At 40.3% G+C, this 24263-nt stretch overlaps 1 protein-coding gene across 3 annotated transcripts in view; it reads right to left on the bottom strand.

The window, feature by feature from the left end:
* The window catches only part of CLIP4 (CAP-Gly domain containing linker protein family member 4), a 31724-nt gene extending 11725 nt beyond the window's left edge, over positions 1–19999 (bottom strand). The window contains exons 1-11 of one of the 3 annotated variants that reach the window (XM_080616479.1): positions 19912–19999; positions 16593–16655; positions 16381–16512; positions 15872–16011; positions 12758–12897; positions 11772–11865; positions 10989–11150; positions 6995–7113; positions 4757–4993; positions 1413–1548; positions 573–713 (exon numbers count right to left, since the gene is read on the bottom strand). In XM_080616479.1, coding sequence (XP_080472605.1) covers positions 573–713; positions 1413–1548; positions 4757–4993; positions 6995–7113; positions 10989–11150; positions 11772–11865; positions 12758–12897; positions 15872–15998 — 1156 coding nt within the window. In that variant the 5' untranslated portion in view covers positions 15999–16011; positions 16381–16512; positions 16593–16655; positions 19912–19999. The remainder of the gene's footprint in view (positions 1–572; positions 714–1412; positions 1549–4756; positions 4994–6994; positions 7114–10988; positions 11151–11771; positions 11866–12757; positions 12898–15871; positions 16012–16380; positions 16513–16592; positions 16656–19911) is intronic. The other 2 variants (XM_080616477.1, XM_080616478.1) reach the window with 2 other exon arrangements.
* Between the last annotated feature and the right edge of the window lie 4264 nt (positions 20000–24263).

Below are 24263 nucleotides of genomic sequence, written 5' to 3'. Positions count from 1 at the left end.
CAAGGGCATCCTTTTTCTAATTCGCCTCTGGTTTTACACAGATAATTTAATTAGCAGATAGAACACAATCAGATAAGTAGTTCCTTGATCATTTTGCCAGAAAATAAATTAAATTTCTTCAATTTCTATTCCTAAAGGTGTATATAGATCAGTTTCTAGATTTTCACTGATTTCAGTGAAATGTTTCAAGTTACCCAGGGAAGAAGATCTTGGTAAATGGAATCACATAAAGTACAGACATGTAACTGATCCCACAGGCAATCAGAAATTACTTTAATGGCTCAAGACAAATGTGAACTATTTTAAATAGAGTATGTAAAGACTATAACCTGTCATAGTACATCAGATGACTACAATCACTAAACAGCTACACAAAACATCCTTCCAGTGCCAGTTTACAGGCTAGTGAACTTCTGGTAATGAGAACACGTAGTTAATAAACATCTCCTTTTCATCCCAAGTGATGAACTAAATCCAAACAAGTATTTTAATACCAAGACTTACAGGATTAGTGCTAATTCCTGAGGATTAGGATCCCTCTATCCTGTCTCAACTTAGAAGAAAATACTCACCAGAATTCACTTTGGAAGTTATGTGCGTCACATCTATTTTCTTGGATTTGACCAAAGGTGAAGACCGCACGGAGGAACTTCTTAAAGAGCTTTTTCTGTGATCAGAAGCCTTGCTTATCTTAGAAAGAGGTGCAAAGATACCTGGAGAGACAATTGTAGGTGCCAAAACAAAACCAGGGCTAATACTAATAAAACTCTGGCTACTCATTCTTACATCAATTAATATAGGTGTTTTTATCAGCCACAGTCACAGCTTGCTATGCTGCCAAAGCACTTGTAGGGTAGGAAGGACCAGCTCTAATGGACAGTGAAACAAAAAGGCTTAATCAAGCAACTTGAACAGAGTAATTCAGGAAGTCAGTAAAACTATCAATTAGAATCTCCTTTTTGTCCTAACAGTAACATTCGGTCTCCGCTGTTACAAAACACAAGGCTTTGTATATCATGACTGTCCATGAAACAGCAATTAAAATACCTCAAGCTGAATGTCAGAAAACAATTACAAGCGTGCATCTCTTAAAAAGAAAGGCAAAGCAGGTAAAAAAACATGGCCATTATTGCTGCAACACAAATACTTTCAATAAGATAGGTGGAAAACCAGGAAACATTTTGTCACAGTTTCAAGGAAATAACCAGAACTAACTAGAAATGTTGACTGCTTGACTGTTTCAGTGGTCTTGCAGATAGCTGCAGACAACCACTAGGAACAGTTAAAGAATAAATCAAGCAAGCAAGCACTACAAAGAAAAGCAACAGAATCTGTTATCTTGTTTTATTCTCCCAGAAAGTTCATCTCTTCCAAAACTATTTTTAAAATTAAGGAAGAATTAAAGGCTGTACCATGTTTCGGTGCACACTTGAAGTACTGGACTTTTCCAACACTTCCATTGTTCTTTCCTTCTGGTTCATCCAGCTCTATGCCAGCCCACTGGCCACTGGCAAATTCCGTTGTGCCACAAAATCTTAATGTGCCAACCTAATCAAAAAGCACCAACACAGAATGACTTTGTTACACAAGTATTCGTGAGAATATAGTACAGATTATGAAGGAGAAAGCAAGTCATCTCCAAGCTTTTGATCAGAACAATGAAATACAAACGTCATTATCTACCTTGATTATTGCCATGCCTATCTTTCCATGCCAGCCAATGCATCCTCCAAAACATCTTAATCCTCCTGGGTATATTTTGCATTCAACAAAAGCAGTGCTTATTGACAGATCTCACAACAGACAAGCACAAGACAGGAAGAACCACAGCTCCAGGTCAGCAATGTACAGGAGTATATGCCTAATGAGAAGTTTTACTTCCAGTGTCTCCCACAATGGTAATTCCAGAATCATGGCTAGATACCTCGCTGAACTGGAGATTCCATAGTAATACTAAATTAAAAGATCTACAAATGTATGTGTGCGTATATAAATAAATATATGTAAGTATATATATATTTTTATATAAGTTGCAAAGGTTCAAGGGTAAACTTCAGAGCAGATTTTTTATTTGGAGAAGATTCCAAAGTCTTTTATTCCCTCCTTAGGATTAAACAACATTCAAAAGCCAGCAAATGTTTTAAACATGTTGTTGTTTCACAGGTAAGTATACCAAGAATATCAAGACAGACCAGTCTTGTTGGTGGACCTCAGCCTTCACAAATATACATTATATATAAGTTCACACACTTCAATCAATCAGGGGAGGAATAACTTAACAGAGATGCATTTAACCCCGATTTAAATTAATTTTTATGCTTGATTTTTAAATTAGCTTTAGTACTAAAAACCTTTGATCTTTCAGTCGCTCAGTTTTCATTATCACATGTGACCTTAATACTATTAGTTTATTTTCTACTTCACTCTTCTACCAAACTTCACTGTCTAAAGCAGCACTCAGAGGGTAAACACACAAACTTTTTCTTTACTCTAAAACCTTCCAGCTACTCTTTCTTAATGTTCTATAAAGAAACAAATGTCATCCAGAGCCTGTTCCTTTTTTATGCTAAAGATTTCCTTTAAACTTGAGTTATAGGCAGGTACATCACACTAATCTGGACCCAGACTTTTTAGCTACAAACCAAGAGATCAAATTCAGCCAGAGGAAGCTTGGCCATGCAGCCGCACAGATTCCTCCATTCTCCAGGCACCAGCCAAAGGGCACTTACTGAGCAGACAGGAGAGACAAGCAGGCATCTTAAATGGGAGATTGAAATGGCAACACTGAGGCTCCAATTTTGCACGAGCCCTAGGACTTTTGCAAGGAAGGAAAAGAGGACAGCAGGAATGGGAAAAGAGTTTTCTCCCAGCTACTAGTTTCCCTGCACTCACATTTCATGGAGTGTCCATTCAGCTAACATGTAATGTAGCACAGGAGGAATCAATGAAGGACCCCAAGTCGTGTTCACTGCTCACAGTGAACACCTGCTTACACAGCTTCCTACCCTGTAAGAATATTACAATGACAGTCACAGTAAGAATCAAGAGAGGAACCCATTTTTCCTCAGGCATTGACTGTCTGGCTTTCCAGATTCATTAAAGCTGAAGCACTAGGAGCCTGCAGAAGCAGGGAAGGGAAGAGGAATCCATAAATAGTGTTTGTAAAAATGCTGCCATTCCAGTGCCTTCGTCCCAGCTTCCGTAATCTGGAAATTAAGACTGATCCAAGAGGAGGTTAAGAATGGGGTGCAATTGTCACCATCCTGTTCGCACTCTTGCTCCACCCTGCACACAGTTATGAGCATCCAGGGGGCGGGGAAGACAGGGCTGAGATCAACTTCTCCATTCAGAAAAATGGAGAAAGTAGGTGGGAAGCAATGTGGGAGTAATGCAGAACAGCTCCTCTCACACTCTCACACAAAGGAAGGAAGGGAGGAAAGCAAACATGGAAAAGACCAAAAAGCACAGTCACATTCCTCCTTCCCACCTGCTGTATGACAGCTTTGGCTCCCTTAAAAATAAAAGCAAGCTGGAAAGCCCTGCTGGCCTTTGGCAGCAGGAAAACAGCTTCCAACAACTTCTTAAAAAACACTGTAACAGCATACTCCATTTAAAAACACATAACCAGATCCAGGAAGCTTTATCCATCTGTGCCATGTTACAGTACAGTTCTATGGGCCTTACTTGGAGGAAGGATAAACAAGGACTAATTTCTTCCTTTTCCTCCCATAAAGCCTCAGCTGACTCGCAGTTACATTCTCACTGCTTTCACTGAGCAATGGCTTTCTGTAAAAGAACCTTCCATGAACTTCTTAAAGAATAAGCAGCTTCCTGCCTGTACTTCAGTTAAAAATCGCTCTGCATAGCTAGTGATCTCTTCACTTTGCTGACCTAACTTCAAGTATAGCAAATGAAATACAGAATAAAAGCTGCTCTGCCCTCTCAGTGGAGTTCACTTTACAACACTTCAGATGTGACAATAACAAATCTGAACTTATACTAGAAAAATCACTGAAGGTAAAGCTATTTATAAAATTTTGCTCACAAATGCCTTCAGTATTTACCAGAGAAATATTTGAGATGTTTAAAAGAACTCTAGCACTCTACATGATTGCAGAGCCCTTGCTGTTACAGCAAATAAAAGGTGTGAATGCTTAACTGCAATATCAATGTATTTCTAAGATGTGCCTAGCCAGGTAGCTTCTTAACAGCTGTTCACATACAAGCTGGGCCAGTACTGACTACATTCTTATGCTCCCACAAAACCATGTAACTACTTTGCTAGCAGAGTGCTGCTTCCAAGATTTTAGCTGCATTGCACCAGTGAAACTGGGTTACTAGAAACTAAGCAGAATTGAAGTTTCCTTTTACTGCCTTCTGCAAACTGTCAAGGGTAATTCATGAATGCACACTCCTAACTGAAAGCTGGGCAATTCACATCTGCAACTTTTACCATCATTTTAATGTGACACCAAATATGTTAATAAAAGCTGAGCCATGCTGAGGTACTATAGAAGACTTGAAAAACTGTTTACAGATACAAAATGCAGAGTGTGCCTGTCAAAACAGCTTCTCATAATAGTGACTTTCTTTAACACATAACTGTTTAGCTTCCTACTTTCTGTAACCAGATCCTTACTGCCATCCAGAGTTCGTACCTTCCAGTTTTAGACTCTCAGGTTTGAGGGGTCTCCAAAGGGATAAGTAAACTGACTATCCAGAAATTATAAGAATAGCATGAGGTTGCTCATCATACCTTCTGTCCTGCTATAACAACACGATCTCCCAGTTTCAGGCCAAGCGACAGAAGCATGGCCTTGCCTGTGACATGGTCATAGTTTGGAATCATAGCTTTTGATATGTCACACGAGAGAGGCACTGCATCCAGCAGTATCTGCTTGATTTCTTTTGCACTGGCTGCTGCATCTGCCATTTCCAGTGGCATATCTACTGGATCAGGAACCACATCTGCTGGAATCTGCCCTTTGTCATTCTGTAGAAACATAACGTAGCACAGGATTTAATGCTGTGACACAAGAAACCTGATCAGGCAAAACCATAGCAGTTTATGAAAGTTTTTAATCTTCTTTATTAGCTATTTTTCCTACAATACAAACAACTATAAAAACATCTGCATTTTCAAATAAGGATGCCAAAACACCCTTAGATATATAAACTAGCATTTACAGTGCTTCACTTTCAAAAGTTACGAAATCCGAAGAACATTATTAGTATTCAGAACACATGAAAAAACAAAACACTGTAAGTATCTGTCTACCTGAATATAGATCTGGGAAAGTACGCAAGAATTCTGGTCTGCAATGCCAATAATGTAAAGCTAACACCTGCCTAAAACATAAAAAGAATTTATTTTTACCCAGTGCACAGTATACTCCTTGGTGACGCTTATTCCAAATGTAAGAAAGAATTAATGTACGCTGCATGTATAGAATACACAAAGTTGATATCCCACATAAATACTTGAGTAAAACTCTTCAGGTTTATTTAGACCCAGACTGTTCCATGAGAGATGAATTAAGGACAGAGTTCTTTCCAAGCATTCCCCATTCCCAGAGAGCAGTGACTGTAATTCCCAGTATGTCCCATTTGACACTCACCTGAGGCCAGGGTTCTTGGAGCACCAGCTCACCTTAACTCCAGGCCAGACAGCAAGTAAACTGTTGGGCTGTCAGGCTGCCATAATGACAAGTTCTGCCTACGCATTCTTCAGCAAACACACTAGTATGGATCTATGCCTATCTGCCAGTTTCACTAAGTTTGTGGAAATAGGATTATCTCTGTCTTCCAAATTTGACTCAACTAAGCTCCTAGACTCAGAAATTTCCAGAAGCTCACAGAGTGAATGACGAAGAGCAAGACTGTATTTGCTTTGTTTCCTTAAGAAAGTCTAAAAGTTCAGCCTTCCCTGAGCCCCCAGAACATCTCTGTCTCAACTCTAGAAAAATACCAATCCTTACTCAGCATTTACACTCTGCTGTCCTTGTATAAGCAAACTCTACCCACTGCCTCTGGTCAGAACTTTATTGCAGGATTGAAGAACACCAGCCACTCCTTAAAAACCTACAGTCATTCTTTAAGTGAAAGTTAGTCTCATTCAAATCCCAGTGCCTTAAAACCAGGATATAGCTGGGTTAAAGCTGAGCAGGGAGTTTGCTATGAGTTTTTAGTCATCGCATTAGCGATTGTTTCGGTCACATCAGTCCCACAATTCAGCCCACCAGGTCCCCCCACTCAAGGACAGGAGCCACCTTTTGACAGCTCAGGATGCTTGTGCAACTACAAAGCAGTATTCCCTGCAACAACAGACTCTTAAACATGCAGCTGCCATAGAATCTGAAACATGTATGTGCACACAAAATGACAAGACAAAGAAGAAAACCAGTGGTTTTAAAGAGATCTAGATTGAATATCATGACAAACTGTATGAACTGTATGAACAGTGACGTTCCAGATTTCAAACCATCAGTGACACCTGACTTTTGAGTACACTTAAAACAACTGTATTTTCTCATTTAAAAATTAATTTGAAAATGCAGAACAGATACTGCCTATGCTACAAAAAAAATAACACCACAACAAAAACCAAAACCAACACAAAACACCACCTTAACTCCCTCTCTTCCAAAAATAACATATATACCACAAGATCTGTGGCCAGACATACATGACTTTATAACTCAGACCTATTATTTGGTTAGCAAACAGAGCAATTGTTTTTTCATTATCCAAGCAATGAATAGAAGAACACCTTAAAAGCTAACTAACAAACTAGACTGTGACACAAAAATACAAACTGCAACACACAAGTATAACAAAGCATATGAAATCATCCACAGTGAGTTATAAATCATCTTTCCTCATGTACTGTCTCTCCATGTAACACATTTGTAGCTAAGCAAAACCCCAGACAGATTGTTCCGGTTTTCCAGGTACTTTTTTCACCTTTTGGTTAATCTACAACCTAACTCCTTACCCTAAAGGCAGGATTTGCTCCATGCTCCAGTAAACACTTGACAGCTCCTGTACATAGGTTAAATGCAGCAATATGCAAAGCTGTTCCAAAATCAAAATCACTACAGGTGGCATCCACATCTGCAATCAAACATCATAGGTATGTTAAGTCTGTTACTTGAACACTTCCCCCAACAGATTCCTCGAATGAACATTCATTTGTACAACTTATGTTAACATTTATACAGAGACAATTATTTATGCACTAAATGCATATCAGAAGTAATTCTACATAGAATACCAACCTTATCTTCATCTGTTTATTCACACCATGAACCAATCTGGAAGATGAGCATTTACTTTCATTCCTTTTATAATACTGATGACCTAACTGCAAAATAGTTGCAATTCAGGATGTCCAATCTACTGTGCCAAGGTTAACAAGTTTGTAACTTTACGTCTGCATGTAAATTAATGTTTCAGAAATTTTTATTTTGTTGCTCCTAGGTGTCAAATTCTAACATGAGATGCATCTTCAATCAGCTGGTTTCCTTTGTGAGTAGGTAGTGGGACAAGGGAAAATGATTATACTTCTGCTTTACATGAATTTAATTACTCGTGGGCAGGATGGAAGTAAGAGCTATCCATTTTCATAATCTGCTTTCAAAAACTTGCACTCCAAAGGGTATTCCATTGATAGTTTGAAAAATGGAGCACTGCATTTAACTACAAAAGATGTAGCATAATATGTATTTCCATCACTTATTCCCAATGTATCTTTCAATCTGCTATGAAGATACTACTGTTCTAGAAGATTATAGAGTTTTAATGTCTATTTGGTCTTTGACTCCTCTCCTAAACTACGTAAGAGAAACGTCAGTTTGAGTCAATTATGCATATGACCCTGAATTAAAAATGCCAGCTGATTTAATACACAAATGAAAGCCAACAAATATCGGCAATAATGTTCCAACCTGAACTAGTGAGGAACATAAAACCTTCCACCTCAGGGCTATATAGGCTCCCAGTATTTTCCAGTATCAATCTCTGGCCCAGAAACCACCACCCCTTCTCACAATGTGCTAAACAAACTATACCCAAACTGTATCAACATCCTCATGCGTTTATACTACATTTATATTTTGGGGGCAAATAAAACATCACCATATACAGAAGATATATAACTATATATGTCTGTAACATATGTCAACTTTATACATACTAATACAGATTGAATTTTATAAAGATACCTTTTATATACCAAATGTCAAAAGACCATCATCAGTTTAAAACCGAGTACAAGCTGTGTAGTTGTATATAACCATTAAAACTTCCATGTTTAATAAGGCTATCAAGTAGGTATTTTCTGCACACATGGGAACCAATCTTAGAAAAACTGATCATTACTTTCAGCTACAGAGTCAGCAACAGCTGCTGGTTTAAAGAGTAACTGATGTGTGGGGGTTTTATCACTTTAATTAGACTAGTGCGACTTCCTCAGGTTTGCAAGCTCCTGCTTGGAGTTTTTAACACTGTTTTCTTACAGCTTTGTTTTAGGTTTAAGTTGGCATAGTACAGGTGACAAAAAGGAAACACATATACATCAAATTTTAGCCAGTAACTACCCCCAAACTATCTCAGGGAAATTAATACACAGCAATGATCTGTCATTAGCAACCCATGCAGGTTACAGTCATTGTCTAATGGCACCACACATTGCTAATTCTTAAGCCTTTAACTATTTTTATATTTAAAACCTCTAAAAATGTACGAACAAGCTAGCTCTCTGTTGTAACAATTTAGGAGTAAACCTGTACAAAGAATTTAGCTGCAGAGTGTCATAAAGGAAACAGCTGAGCAGTAAATCAAAAGGAAACATCTATGCTACTGGATGTTTCACATGGGATCTCTCAGGGTCAGTATACACTGCCTTAACAAGTTCTGAATACATTAACAACCATTTGTTCTTGAGTTCAGTATGGATCCATCCAAGACATATTTGCCTTCTACATACGTCCTCCCTTCTCTGCAAATTGCCTGATGAAGTACAGAGCTAAGAGTATTCCTTCTATTAATTCAGACCACGCATTGTTTTCATGTCACAGGGCAAATCATTTTATACTTTTACTGAGATTTAAAAAAAAGGAACATTTGCTTATCCAAGACCTGCCAACTGCCAAGGCATTTAACTAGAGTGGTTTCCTTGGAAATCTGAGCAAATTCCCACCCCTTCTGTAGGCACTACACAGGAGGAGATGGTACACCAAATGCAAATGAGGTCTAAAAGAAGGCCTAATCTGCTGATGCAAATTATGGAGACTGGACTACTGAAATGCAACGTGGACTTAACCACTGTGCAGTCTTATTTTGTCCTGTTACAAACCTACGCTTATTACCTCTTCAGGTATGTCATACCAATAATAACAGTGCTGTTTAGTAATTACCCCCATGGTGAGGCAGGATGTGGTAAGCAAGTCTTATATATTCCAAAAACCTGTTAGCTTTTCAGAATTTTGAGCCTTTAGCTACAACCAGCTAAAAAAGTATAAAAAAGTATAGGTTGGGGAACGACCTGTTAGTGAGTAGTGTAGGGGAGACGGACCTGGGAGTCCTAGTGGACAGCAGGATGACCATGAGCCAGCACTGTGCCCTTGTGGCCAAGAAGGCCAATGGCATCCTGGGGTGTATTAGAAGGGGGGTGGTCAGTAGGTCAAGAGAGGTCCTCCTTCCCCTCTACTCTGCCCTGGTGAGACCGCATCTGGAATATTGTGTCCAGTTCTGGGCCCCTCAGTTCAAGAAGGACAGGGACCTGCTGGAGAGAGTCCAGCGCAGGGCAACTAAGATGATTAAGGGAGTGGAGCATCTCCCTTATGAGGAAAGGCTGAGGGAGCTGGGTCTCCATAGTTTGGAGAAGAGGAGACTGAGGGGTGACCTTATTAGTGTATATAAAATATATAAAGGGGGAGTGTCACGAGGATGGAGCCAGGCTCTTCTCAGTGGCAAACAATGATAGGACAAGGGGTAATGGGTACAAACTGGAACACAAGAGGTTCCACTTAAACTTGAGAAGAAACTTCTTCTCAGTGAGGGTGACGGAACACTGGAACAGGCTGCCCAGGGAGGTTGTGGAGTCTCCTTCTCTGGAGACATTCAAAACCTGCCTGGACACATTCCTGTGTAACCTTATCTAGGTATTCCTGCTCTGGCAGGGGGATTGGACTAGATGATCTTTTGAGGTCCCTTCCAATCTCTAACATACTGTGATACTGTGAAAAAAGGGCATTAATCATTCTGCAAAATGGCACAATCAGAAGGGTATCCAGTAAAATAAATTAACATTTGTACAATTTTAGTATTAAAATTACTTACTGGTTTTGATATCCTGACCAAATGGTTCTGGTCAGAACCATTTCTGTATTTCCATTTGCATTAATACAGAGAGGGCTCCAATTACCAATCCTTCCTATCACCATTCCAAAAGGTATTATCTGTTTATGCCAAACTTCTCCTTACACACAATCTTCTAGATAGACAAGTGGGAAAAATGAGCCCATCAATGTTGCTTAAGTCACTAGCTTGCCACCTGCTATCACCAAACCCCCACTTCTCCTTTACCCTTCTCCCAGCATTTCAAACATATTTCTCAATGTTTAAGGAATCTTTAAAACCTAAGAATTTACCAGAATAGTTACATCTTTGGTTTTCTGCATACATTCTCCTAGTCCTCAACAATTTAAAATTAGCCTATTTTATTTCTGTTCTATTATGCTTTTCTACCGTCTTGTACAAAGCTCAAGTTTAAAAAGCAGTAATGGAATAAGTGCAATAAACCATAAAAAAAAATAGGTTAAGAAAAAAAATAAGCCTATGAGGCTGACTAAAAGAATAAGAAATTAGAAACTATTTATGTATAATGGATAAACAAAACCCACATTTAAAGACCACTACACACCAGCTTAGGGTCAACAGAGAACAAAATATGGACAACTACATGAAATTAAAGTAACAAGGCCTACCTTTTGGCTTTGCATTTTTCAAAATAACACTAATAAGTTCTGGAACATCAAAGTAGGCAGCATAGTGCAAGGCATTCATGTTTGTCCAGCGGCTGCGTAAACTGCTATCAGCACCCAAATCAATGAGCTGCGTCGCAAATTTTACAGCAGTTTCAACATCACCTGCAAAGTTAATTTTGTAAAATATGGATTAGAGATGTTTCTGACCCCAAAAAACATGCACGTGCTTATGTGCAACACATAATGAACATTAAGATGTATGCCAGAATAATTACTGTGCCCTTCTTTTTAGGATTAGTATGAAAAATCTTTGACTTTTATCATGAAGGGCTCAAATCTCCACTACAACATATAATAATACCACCTGTTTCTCTCTAATATAAACTGCAGGCCGCAATGCTGAAGTTTATGTTAAAAGATCTGCCCACACCAGGAAAGCTAACCTATGCCAGACCTCACTTAGAAACTTAGCCCAAACTCACAGGGGAACAGCCAGTCACCTACATAGTCTAGTTTCACTCATAATTACACCTCACTCTGAAACAGCCTTTGCTATGTTAAATATATGTTTAAGTTGGTACCATTGTTTGCAATTCCTGTTACCACTAACTCAAGTTATGTCACAGCCGTAACTGTATCTTCCTTTCTGAAGGCCACAAGAAGAGCCAAAACCAGGCACTAAAACAAAAATCTACTGCAAGCAAAAATTCTGTAATAGGCAGTGCAATTAGCCTTTGTGCATGAATTAGGGTTTTACATCTATAATGACATTTCTTTACTCACCAATGCCATGAGCCCCTGATTTGCAAGTGTAATGCAAGAGAGTCATATCAGTCAGTCCATCTCTGTCATTCACATTGCAACCCCTTTTAATGATCTGACAGACAAATGGAAAACAAGCACATTTTAGCTTTGGCATATCTCCAACATCTGTATTATTTAGTAAGTTATTTCAGATATATTGACTCATGGATTCATTTTAATGGTTAATAACAAAGAAGCCTTCCAGAATAGACTATAACTGCAAGGACTGAGCAACATGCATAAATGCAATAAATAGCTTTATATGAGTATCATTAACCTTCATTGTTTAGATTTTAAAGCTTCTATATATCACTTCCAACATAAATTTCACATGCTGAGAAGTTCACATGCCTAACTGAAGAATAGCAAAATGACATTGTTTATGAAGTCATTCTCCTTTTGTTCTCTGATCTCTCAACAATCCTTCCCCCCAAAAGAAACCCAGAGTTTTACTATGGTAGGAAGAATCTTTACTATACTCCCCATCTGCCTAGAAAAGTCTATAATCCTGAAGAACAGTAAGAAAGAAGGATGGAATTACTAGAAACAAAGTGACTTCTGAAAGCAGGCTATTACAGGTTGCAAATATATTTCAGTTCCTAATTAATTTTGTGCCTTGGAAACATTACCCTTAGGGTCAGGCTTCACTTAAACTCCAATATATGGAGTTAAAGATTACCGCTAAGTAACTGAAACACCATGGGTCTCTGAACAACTGCTTTGAGAAGAAACATTGTTCCTGCCATCTATCCAAATGTACTCAATTTTTATCTATCACCTTTCTCTTTCCAAATGAAAGCCGACAGCATGTGGAATACAAGACACTGATCAGGATATACTTGTTAAAAGGCAGAAACTGTATCTGCACTTAGGATTAGTTCTGTTTCTGAGTGAACTGTTTTTATTTGCTGTCACCATTGTTCTTTAACACTGAAAGTATTCAAGTACCTTCATTTATACCTCACCTCATTCCCAATAATATCAATATTCTGCTGGACCTGTGGAACCCACTGCCGTAAGATAGCAAACAATTCAGAAATTGATGTTTTTGGGTTGAAAAGTATTTCTTGACATGCTGCATCATTGGGATCAAAGAAGGAAAACTCTGTTGAAAAAATAAAAAAGGAATCATTAGGTACAATTTTAAGTTTTAACATACATCTCATTTTTCAAACTCAGAGGCAAAAGACCAGCAGAGTCATGTCACTACTGATCACACTGGAAAATCAATGTTGAATTAATTTAGAACGTTTTCTTTAACATCTGGTCTATTTTTCCTTTAATACTAAGGTCTTGCTTACACTCCTGAAAAAGCTTTGAATGAGCAACCAATACAATGGTACTGCAAGACTGATTTTAAGTTTAGGCAAGGACCAAGAGAGATGTGCAGTGATTATGCTAATAAGGACTTTCTCTTGCTTCAAGCTAGCCGAAGACTGCTGATTCTAGGCTGTTCCCAGGAACACACAAACCTCTTGATCCTTCAGTGATTAAATGCATACACGATTTCTCCATTAGATACAAAACATGTCTTTTCCTCCCTCTTCCATCATAATTTACATAAAACATACCAAAACATCAATACATGCACAAATCAGGCAGGCATTCTGTGGCCTCCCTTCTTTTCAGACAGTTCACAAATGTACCAATCCCAGCCGATGGCAGCTGCAGGTAACAAACATCTTCAAAAATTAAGCCCCTGAACCAAGATCAGAAAAAAATACCTATTTTTTAGATTTTAAGCTTCACATCACTTCAGGTAACCCAAAGTACAAGTTTGAAAACCACCTTGTTATTAAAGCATGATATTTCATGCTATTTATATCAATGTGTGTCCATTTACATACATATACTGTATTTTAAATCTGTGGAATTTCTTCCAACTCTGGAAAATTATGTAAAAGAATCTGGATAGCAACAGCTATTAGGAGAGGGAATGGAAGCAGAACCTACTGTCATCAGCAAATGACTGAATCATAGAAAACACTGAACTTTTAACCCCCGCTGTAACTATCAAGGAGTTGCCTTTTCAAAAGGTTTCAAATGGATGTATAACGTCAGCTTGCATCAATCACAGACAGAAGGCTCTCAGAAGAGACATGCAGGTTAAGTAAAACAGAGCATCTAGGTGTATGGCATGGTATAAAGTACCTCTGAACGAATCACCATCACCTTTCCTCAGAAAGCATACCACACTTCTAGATTCGATTAACAGATAAAAGCACAAATAGAGCTCACTCCCTGGCTACCTAGAGTTTTTCTAACTGTGCTGCCTTGATTCAACAAGAATGAAAATGAGGACAACTTCACTGATCCTTAGTATGAATTCTTATATGCACCAAGCATACAAAAATCTCAAACCCCTCATCTCCCAGCACTACGCAAAAAGTGCTTCTTACCTACATCCCATGCACTGACACAGATGTACTGATTTATATCTGAGTTCCATATGAACCACAGCTGACATATCGCTGAAAGCTATGAAGTAAACAGACAACTGAGCAACCTGATCTAGTTGAAGATACCCCTGCTCATTGCAGGGAGACTGGATTAGGTGACCTTTGAATGTCCCTTCTAACTCAAACTATTCTATGATTCTATGAACTAACCAATACGATTAACAACCTTACGCAACATGCATGATTCTTACCCTACCACGAAGGTTTCTAACTGCAAACCTGAACCAACTTATATATCAGAAATCAACTCTAGCAGACTCACAATCAGCATGCTAAGGTAAAACACCTGAGAACATATTAAGTATTAATAACAACCATTGTAAGTGTTTAACAGGGATCAGCTGTAGTGTTTGCAAACATTACAGAAATATTACAGAAAATCTGTTAAAACAAAAAACTCCATAAAAGTAGACAATGGCATCTAGATACTTTAAAATACTACTTTCTCCACCTTTCTCATGCACTTAATGTATTGACCAAAAATCTTTTCATGTGGTGGTTCAACCTTTTTTACCCAAATTCTCTAATATTGCTGTTACTCAGGTGACAGCGACCTCCTATAAAAGCATTTTTTTTATTCAGTGAGTAGGCACAGACCAAGTAGGACAGATAACAGTGATATTGCAGTGTTATTAGAAGATATTACAGCACAAAAATGTTTAAAGAAGGGCAAATGAAAAAATTTTCTAAGGGATACAAAAGCAGAACAGAATAAATTTTGGCAGTACATAGAGTAGAAAAGGATGGAGAGGTTATGAGAACAGGGGTAAACCATGTAAAGACACATGCTGTGTACTAAAATACACTGTATTGAACTGTTGAATTTCCAACTTGTGCTAACTCATCAAATGGGTCTCAAGAATGTGGAGTCTGTCAAAGACAAAACATTACATATATTTACGGTTCCTGATTATAGTTGATTGCTGTAATCAATGCATGGGGGAAAAAAAAAATAGGAGGTGGAGGCAGTAATTTTTAAGGTGTATAGATGCTATTGACATCTGCAATATTCAAAGACATTATAATTGTAGCTCTCTATGAAGATCCTTATCTCGTGACATTTAAATGTTATATAACCTGCTTAAAATATTGTAATTTAAGAAGCCAATTCAACATTATTTCGACAGCTGATCACTTGACACTTGCTAGAATATTCTAGCACCGATTTCACAGTCCTTACCACCACAAGCATCTACACTTCCAACAGAAATACCCCTCAGTCTATTGTTTACATACTGAAAGCACAAGAAAAAGCGTACCTCTGGAGGTTTTAAATGTGATGTGGATGCTTACTTACATTAAATGACTGAAATCTTATATCTTAACACAATACCCAGTTGTACGCTGAGATGTAAAAAACCTAAAAGTATCTAACCACACACATATGCAGAAGAAACAGTAAGAAGAAAAAGAATATTACAATTTAAATTTGATGCAATAAAATAGAAAAAGCATGGGTCTTCACCTTTCATTTCCTTCAAAAATAACAGAGAATTCATTTGATAAGCAGTGAACTTTTTCTGAAAGTAAAGAATAATTTCAGAGTTGACAGCTTTTCTTAAAATTCATTACTCAAATCTATTCTCTACTGATCATAAATTTACTGTTCAAAGTACATACCACAGTCTGAAGGCATGGGTGCTGCAGCCACAGAAAAAGTAACAGATGTTTCAGAGTTTAAGAACCTCTCTCTTTCAATGAGGGAATCTCCTTCTAAGGAAGGTTCTGGGAGATCCTCTATAGTCATCTTCTAAAAGCCACTTTAGAAAGAAATCATATATAACCTCATTAGAAATACTCTGGATTAGTTCTATCGTAGTATGATATAATATGCAATGAGACTAAAATCTTTCCTTTTTGCAAGCACAAACTATTACAACCATTTACTTTCTTGCAAACTAATACAATGAATTAGTAAAAGCTAGTAGAGCATGGTGTCAAGGATAGTCAGCCTCTAGTTTGGACTTCATCACTAAACTTGCATGCTATTAATGGAAAACATGGTATTTCCCCCCGGTTTTCCACTTGAGCAGTAATAAGAATAGTAATGCTGTAACGAGCAACCACAGGGTGATGATGAATGGATTAGTGTGTTTTGCAGCTTTATGAAAATGTGAAGCATCAAGTACCTGTCTTCATAATCTGCATGCATATTCCTTTCCTTCACCATGAGCAAGAACATGCTACCAGCTACCGCTCTCTCCTCTTTTCAGATTCTCAGCTCTTTCATCTTCCCACGCAAAGCTGCAGACAATTCATCACTAAGTGACTCACTCCTGGACTCATGATTCCATATCAACTCCTTTCCCAGCTTCTCCCGTTTTTGAAATAGCTTACTTACCACAGTGTTGTAAACCTCCACCCCAGTGTTGTTTCCAGTCAACTTCTCCGGCCTTAGAGCAACCTAGAAGAGAGAAGAAAGATTAAATGGCCATACAGAGCTATAGTGACATTTCCTACCAACCAGGCCAAGTTATGTTCTAGTTACAGTTCACAGGCTAAGATCAGGAGAGCTGCTACCACTTGTAAGACATCTAGTTGGGAAATTCAGTAACAAAACACATTCTCTTAATAAAAACAAGCATTACTGCACTATTGGAGACTACATCTCACAACTGAAAACCTGAAGTTCTGTGTCTTAAATTTTTATCAGGGTAAAAGCAGTGCTTCTGCTAAACAACCTAAATTTGTATTCTGCAGGCTGCTATACAATGCTCTTTACTCAGGAATTTGTTTAGCCACTTTGCCTGGCAGAAAGAATTCATGGAGCTTTAAGGCATATTTGGGTTTTTTTTACACTTAACCTTTATACATGAGAAAACAGGAGAAATAAAATGCAGTCTGCTTTTGAGAGTTAATTTGGGTTTTGTTTCTTACACACAAGCAGTTATGTGAATTGATTCATTCTAACATTCCCCCAGATATTGCTGTGCTATTTGGGAACCTCACATAATCTACATTGTAATATAAAAGGCATTTTAACAGTGGATTACAGATTATAATCTTGAAGTAAATAAATGAAAACATCCTCTGCTTGCGCACCATGCACAGCTCACCCTGTCCTTAACTTTGAAAAGAAGTCCACATGAAAAATGGGTGGTTTTCTCCAACTGATTTATTTCTTCAGTCTTATGCAGCTGTACAAACGCATTTGCTGGCACAAAGGGAAGATCAAGGAGGAGGCCACTGGAAGAGCACGACTATTTCTTCCCACAGCATGATCAAATTGCGTTGGCTTAAGCATTCTTAGATACAACAAGGCCAAAATATCACTAAGTTATTTCAATTATTATTTTCATCCAGTAAGAAAAAGTTAAAGAGTTTATATTCTGGATGGCTTTACAGTCATGATAAACATGAAGCAACAGCTTTCTTGTAAGAGGGACCAGAAAGCCTCTTAGGCTGCAAGTCACCAAATCTCTTTGGTAGGGCAATAGTGAAATAAATTGGCTACCATCTGATATTTGTTCAGAGGCTATGGCAAAGCAAAACAAAACTTTGTAAAACACAAGAATCCACAAGTTTTCACAGGTAACACATCAGACACTCTCACCAAATGCACAAAGGAACAAATAATGTGCATGAGTATAGAAAGGAGGACAGCTGAAACTTAAGTTAGAAAAAGACATGAAAGGAATTACAAGCTTTTTGCACAGCGCTGCTGGTGTAACACTGAGGAAACGAAAGAAAGACAGTGAAAAGTAGCCAGACCTGATTGAGCAGATGGTAACAGGGAGAGGTGAGATGTGTAAAGTACAATGACAAAAGTTGCCAGAACTAGCAATCAACAGAGACATTTGAAAATTAATACAAAAAAGACAGTTTACTGCACACAGAAAAGCAGACTGAGCAGAACAGAAACAATCTGATGCAAGTATTCAGGGCATCTTTTACTAAGGAGACAGGCAGGAGAATACAATCTGTCACATGAGTGAAAGGAGTTCAGCACAGACACTACCAAAGCAAAGCAGGCAGGGAAACAACCCCTGTTGCTGGGTAGGTGACACCCAAGTGCTACAATGCATGAGCTAACCCATGGCTTCGTATGTCTGTACCAGTGCCAACACCCCCAGACCTGTGTGCACATCCTTACACCATGGGATTTTAACTTGGATCTAGGAATATACTACCATGTCATGACACAGTACTCAACTATGCAATCAAGGCAACATGTTCTGCACCCATGACTACTTCCAGAAACTGCTAGCTCAGGTGTAAGAACATCACAGCCCGTTAACATCAAACACATACACCTGGAAAGCAAAAGGTTGAAAACTTTCAAAGAAAGTGAAAGGCAAACAGGTATGATCCTAATAGTGACTTCTGCTCTCCGCAAACACATAACTGCCTGATGTATTAAAAATATCCAAGACATATAGGCTTAGGTGGGAAGTCCTGGAGAAATGGAACCAAAGGTCTTCCAGAAGAGTAATGATTTCTCTACATTAGTAAGATGAGTTTAGACAGAAAGAAACAGAGAAATTCAACGAACGAAAGGACAGAATTTGCCTGTTCACAGCATTGCCAAACTACCAAGAAGCATAGTTTAGTACAGCAGAGAGCATGAGAATTACAATTTGCCAGCCATACGTTCTTCTAGCTGAATTAAACCTGAAAATAAAACAGAAGTAACACTGGGAAAAAAAAACACTTGGAAGAGCGCTCAGATGCACATCCACTTACACTGACAAGGCTGAAAAGCAGCTACAGGTTTCCTGATATCCACACATTACAGAGAAATGCATAGAACCTCCGCATAAAAAAGGTGTATAATACAAGATCCAGCTTTTTCATGTACTCCAGATTTCTTAACTTGTGTTAAAGCACACAAAGTTTTCTTTCAAGCCGTATAGAAAACCTGGAAAATGCTAAAGCACTTCAAGTGCTGAAATGCAGTTGTAACAGGGCTTCCGACAGTACAACAGCTACAAACGTGGTGCTGTTTTTGACAAACACCACGTATAACAGACTACTTATAGTGTACTTTTATGTGCTCATGAAGCAAAACTGAATTCAGAGAACAAGTCCTGCACATACACTGCCTCCTCGCTCCGTAGGACGTACAGCGCGAGTGGCAGACATGTTCCGTGTGCACAGGTACACTCAGACCGGTTTTTCCACCGGTGTGCGGGGCCCTTTTGCAACACGGCGCTTCGTTTTGTTCAGCTGAAGTTTAAGCAAGCCCGGGTTTCAGAGCTGCCCCGTCTGGCTCTGCTCGCCCAAAGCCTCCCGCGCTACCTCCCCCGGCAGGTACGGCTCGGACGCGACCACAGGGTGATTTCACACCGAACCCCCGCAGCCGGCGGGGCCCGGCCGCCGCCTCAGCGGGCTGAGGTGAGGGGGAAACGGAGACGCGCTAAGGCCTCGCGGAGCCGCGGCCTCCCCGCCTCCCCGTTCCCCACACGGTGCTCCCGCCCTGCTCCTCGCAGCCTCGGCCCACCGGGCGGTCCCGCGAGGTGCCGTGTGTATGGTCGCAGCTGACAAGCAACAGCAGCGGCGGGGGGCAGGGCCAGCTGCGGCCCACCCTCTGCGGCGGCCCCCGCGCCACCACCCCGTGCAGGGGGATGGCGGGCGATCGATAGGAGGCCTCCGGTGCCCACCCCGCTCCCCATGGGAGGTGTGGGGACACGGTCGCCACCCTGTCCCCCCTCAAGCCGTACCTGCTCTCCGCGGCCAGAGGCTCGGCCCCACTGGGGCCTCCCGCGCCCGCCCGCAGCTGAGGCAGCCGCGCGAGGCCGCAGCCCGCGCCCACCCCTCCCCTCCCCGCCCATCGGCCTATCCGCGGCCAGCACCGCCCTGACAGCCCCGCCCCTCCCCGCCCACCGGCCTATCGGCGGCCAGCACCGCTCCCCTCGCCCCGCCCACCCTGCTCCCCCAGAGGGCCCCAGCCCCGGCGAAGGCGTATCGGAGCGCAGCCGCCCCCAGCACCGGTCGGAGGGAGCTGTTTAGCCCAAGGTGACCGCAGCCCGCGTTCGCCTGGGTGAGGATGAGGCTGGAAAGCGGCCAGGGCGATGCAGAGGGCGGATCTGTGGCCTAATCCTGGCGCTGCCCACGGTCACACAGCAGCGGGGCTCGGAAATAAAGCCAGGGGAAAATCAAAGGCGGGGGAGCTGCAGGTCAGGCAGCCTCGGTCTGCGGGGGAGCAGGGAAGTAATCCCGATGCTCCAAGATGCTCGCGCGCCCGAAGGAAAATAGGGGTAGGAAGTACGACGGGAAGAGATGGGGAAGAAGGGGGGCTACAGGGAAGAATCCTCCTTCCCTGAGGATTCCAGGTGCCGGGTATTCCCGAATGCTTCCTGCCATAAAATGTCCATGCACTAACAGCTGCATAAAAAGACTCGCTTAAGGTCACGCATAGTCACTGGTAGATTTAAGCATAGAACTCAGAAATCTGGACTTCCCAGTAATTTTAGTAACCATCTGGAGGAACAAAAGTAGCCACGTCCAAGAATTTTTTCCAGGGGTGCCTGTTCAGCGTCATAAACTGAATAAGGATCTAAATCCAAAGACTGATAATCTTAAAGAAAGCCACGCAGTGATAAATCCATTTTCATACCAGGCTACTAGAGGGGAATTTGTCCTGGATAAAACCTTAGACAAGTGCTGCTATGTGTTTATGCTCAATGTGGATCACTATTACATAAATATAACTAACGTTTATAATCAGGTATTTGTCACTGCTTTTCCAGTGATAATTGTGGGGTGAGGAGGGAGGAGGCAGGACAAATAATGGGAATGACAAGTGGAAATTACCTCAAGCGAAGTATCGGGAAAGTCAAGATGTGCCAAGTGCTCTCGGATCCCAGAGACTTGAAAACTGAAAGCAGTGGAACATGGAGTTGCAGTTGTAACAGTAAACATGATACCAGATGGCTAGAGAAAAGCTAAAAGAATTCTTCCATTTCCTAGAAATGTTCCAGGATTCAGAAAAGCCAAATGAAAACTGTTCTCCAGGAAAATGCAGGCCTGCAACTTTCACCTCAAGGGTACTTAAGAAAAAAAAGAGTTTAAAGTATAACCAAGACATGGATATAAGCAAGATCAAATGGGAGCTTAGTATTGGCAGCTGATGTCTGCCTTTTTTGAGATGCTCTATGTGCTGGGCAATGGAAATGTTTCATGGCTGATACTGAATAATGGGCTTCAGTGAAATGCCTGAAATGGCAATTATTACTGGTTCTGGAAAAGACTAGGGTATAGGAGAACTTCAGTGCAGGTAAAGTACAAGCACAAGGGGAAAACAGCGTTGAGCTGAATGGGATGTACTGGGCTGAGGGAGGTTACCGATGACAACGTGGGGTATTATTGTTGGAACTAATCTTTTCCTTTAAAGATTTTGGAAGAAAAAAAAAAAAAAAAAAACAGGGAAAAAATTACTGCTAAAAAGGAATGACCTGACAGATTGATACACGAGATCATCATATGGAAGTGACTGAAGAAGAGAAAGATATGATTGTAGTCAACAGCTCCACAATAAGCATCATTACCAATACAATGCAATGGCAAGAAAAAGCAAACACTTATCTTAGGATGTGTAACTGGAGAGCGAGAGGCAGCTAATCTAGCATGTGTAGAGATGACTTGCTAGTTAAGTAAAAGAACAGTCTATTTTAGGAGGTTATCAGAGCATGGCTTGTTTAATTCAGCAGAATGAAAGCTGAGCTAGTTGCCATCTGCCATGGAAAACGGTGTGTGAATTCAAGGGAAATGTTGAATATGAGGATAAAACTGTGTGATACTTTTATGCTAGAAAGTTAAGGTAAGCACCTAAAAAGGCATCTCAGGTTCTAGAACATCCTTCTGGTTGGAACAGTAAAGACAAAACACCACACATTTTAGCTCAGAGTGAACCCTGTGACCTAGTGCTACAACCGCAAAGAAGACTGGACACTTGCCTGACAAAACCTGTCCTGACTTCCAGTCAGGACAGGTTTAAAAGTCTCCTGCAATTGAGACTTTTAAAAAGAGCTTTAAAGCTCACTCTGTACCTTTCACAATATCTTTTTCCGCCACTCCTGTGTGCCAGGATATGAGTCTAAATAAAAGTCTGCTCAGCCTATCCTGTCTGACTCATTCAGTGCTGCCATGGGCAGCAAAGTTGATGAGCACCTGCAGAACTCAAAACAATGGGCTGCAGCAGCTCTGACCACCTTGGAAGGAAGATGAGGAAACAGTGCTTGTGAACAACAAGCCTGTTTTAACTAAAATACTATTTCACTTCTTGTTTTTCCTTTGAGCAGAAATAGGGCATTACTGACCAGTTCCTTTCCACAGATTTACATGTCAGAGGAAAGGGATCATTTGAACAGCTTTGCAGCTTCAAGTAGAGCCACTCTAGAGCGAGAACTAGGGCAGCAGAAAGGTTCGGGAAACGAGCCTGCTTATGTACCACTTTCACTGCAGCCTTGGGACAGCAAGCATGTTCCAAAAACAATGGATGCACTGGGAGCTACCCTCAGAGTTGGGTGTGCAACAAGAAAGATGCATATCCACCCACAGTCAGGACTCCCTCCTACTTCGTCTCCTACAAAAAAGACTGGTCATTGTCAGACTTTCCAGCCCTGCCCCTTATTTCCCAAGGGACATGCCACCCTTCCTTCCCTCCAAGCATCAGTCAGCATCCCACTGACTTTAAATTGTCCTTTCCAGTTTCTGCTAGGTCTGCCAACTGCCAGCTCCTCAGATCACTTCTGCTTCTGGATTCACAGCCTTGAGGAATGCTGTATTTATCTCAATTTTCAGGGAAACACTGAGACACTTAAAGTGAGGCAGCTCACTGAGAACTGGAAGAGGCATGAGACTAAATAGCTGCATCCTATTCCATAGTGCTTTGGGATATTTTCCAGGAAGACAAATCACTGGACCTCACTCCTGGATCCCAAATCAGCACTACCACCCTGGAAACGACAGAGGCCACTGCTGCCTGCTAAATTGCCAGTCCCCCACCTGACAGCAACTTGCTTTCCTTGAAATTGCTCCACAACTCCAAACCTGCTTCTTCTTCTGGGAGCTGATGTAACCACTGTTCAGGCTAATGAGACTGTCCCCTTTCAATTTTCTAGATTTACATAACTCTGGAAATCTATACTTAAGGCTTTATGCTGTTTCACACAGTTCTTGGTCCTAACTCTTACCCTCTTGTAGTCACTGTCTTAACCATTGAACCAACAGTGAACGGATTAGTTACAACAGACAGCAAGCTTTTAAATACCCATGAATATCTTAACAAAGAGAAACTATGACTAAGTGCCCAGAATACACATTCCAAAAATTATAGGCATATGTAAATATATCTTACAAAATTACTGCTAACCTCAAGTGGTCATACAATTTTTCTCAACTCCTTTGAGTCATCCAAGTGTACCAACAGACCGGTGCAGACAAACACCCCCCCAAACTTAATTTTCTACTTATATTTCTTCCTAATTCCCTTATGTATTCCTTAAGTATTCTTGCTGGAGAAGGAAATCAGTTTCCAAGTGTCTTCTCTTGTCCTGCTGCTGTTTAAAAAGGCTTGGTTTTTGCAAAACAGGTTTTGAAAGCACTAAGTTCGTATTTACTGTCTCATGCAATAAGTCTGAAGCAATTTAATTACATTAAAAAGAGATGGCAGGAGTTGAGCTTCACACAAGCAGTTCTGAAAAGTTAATCCTTGACCCAGAATCAAGATGAATTTTGTCTTTCACTTGCACCATCACCATTAATAAAGGCTCTATACAGACTCGCTGGTTTCATGTATTCTTTTGCAACTATATTTCCTTTGAGCCATGATATTCCTATTCTTTACCATTGTCACCAGGTAATTACAGAAAGGAGAGAATCTACTCCCATCTCCTAGAACAGTGCCAGCTCTTCAGAAGAAGTTGAAACAAAAAGCAGCAATTTCTTATTTAGATAGTGACATCTAGACCAATAACGTGAACAGCTCCCTGGTTATGTTCAATTTGCTGATATGAAAAGAAGAAAAAGCAGATTTCTTTCAGAGTAAAATAGCTTTTTTAAGTCGTTATCA

Source organism: Psittacula echo, assembly GCF_963264785.1.
Source record: "Psittacula echo genome assembly, chromosome: 4".
Classification (NCBI taxonomy): Eukaryota; Metazoa; Chordata; class Aves; order Psittaciformes; family Psittacidae; genus Psittacula; species Psittacula echo.
The sequence above is the reverse complement of the archived record's forward strand: the minus strand, read 5'-3'. Positions and strand labels throughout refer to the sequence as shown.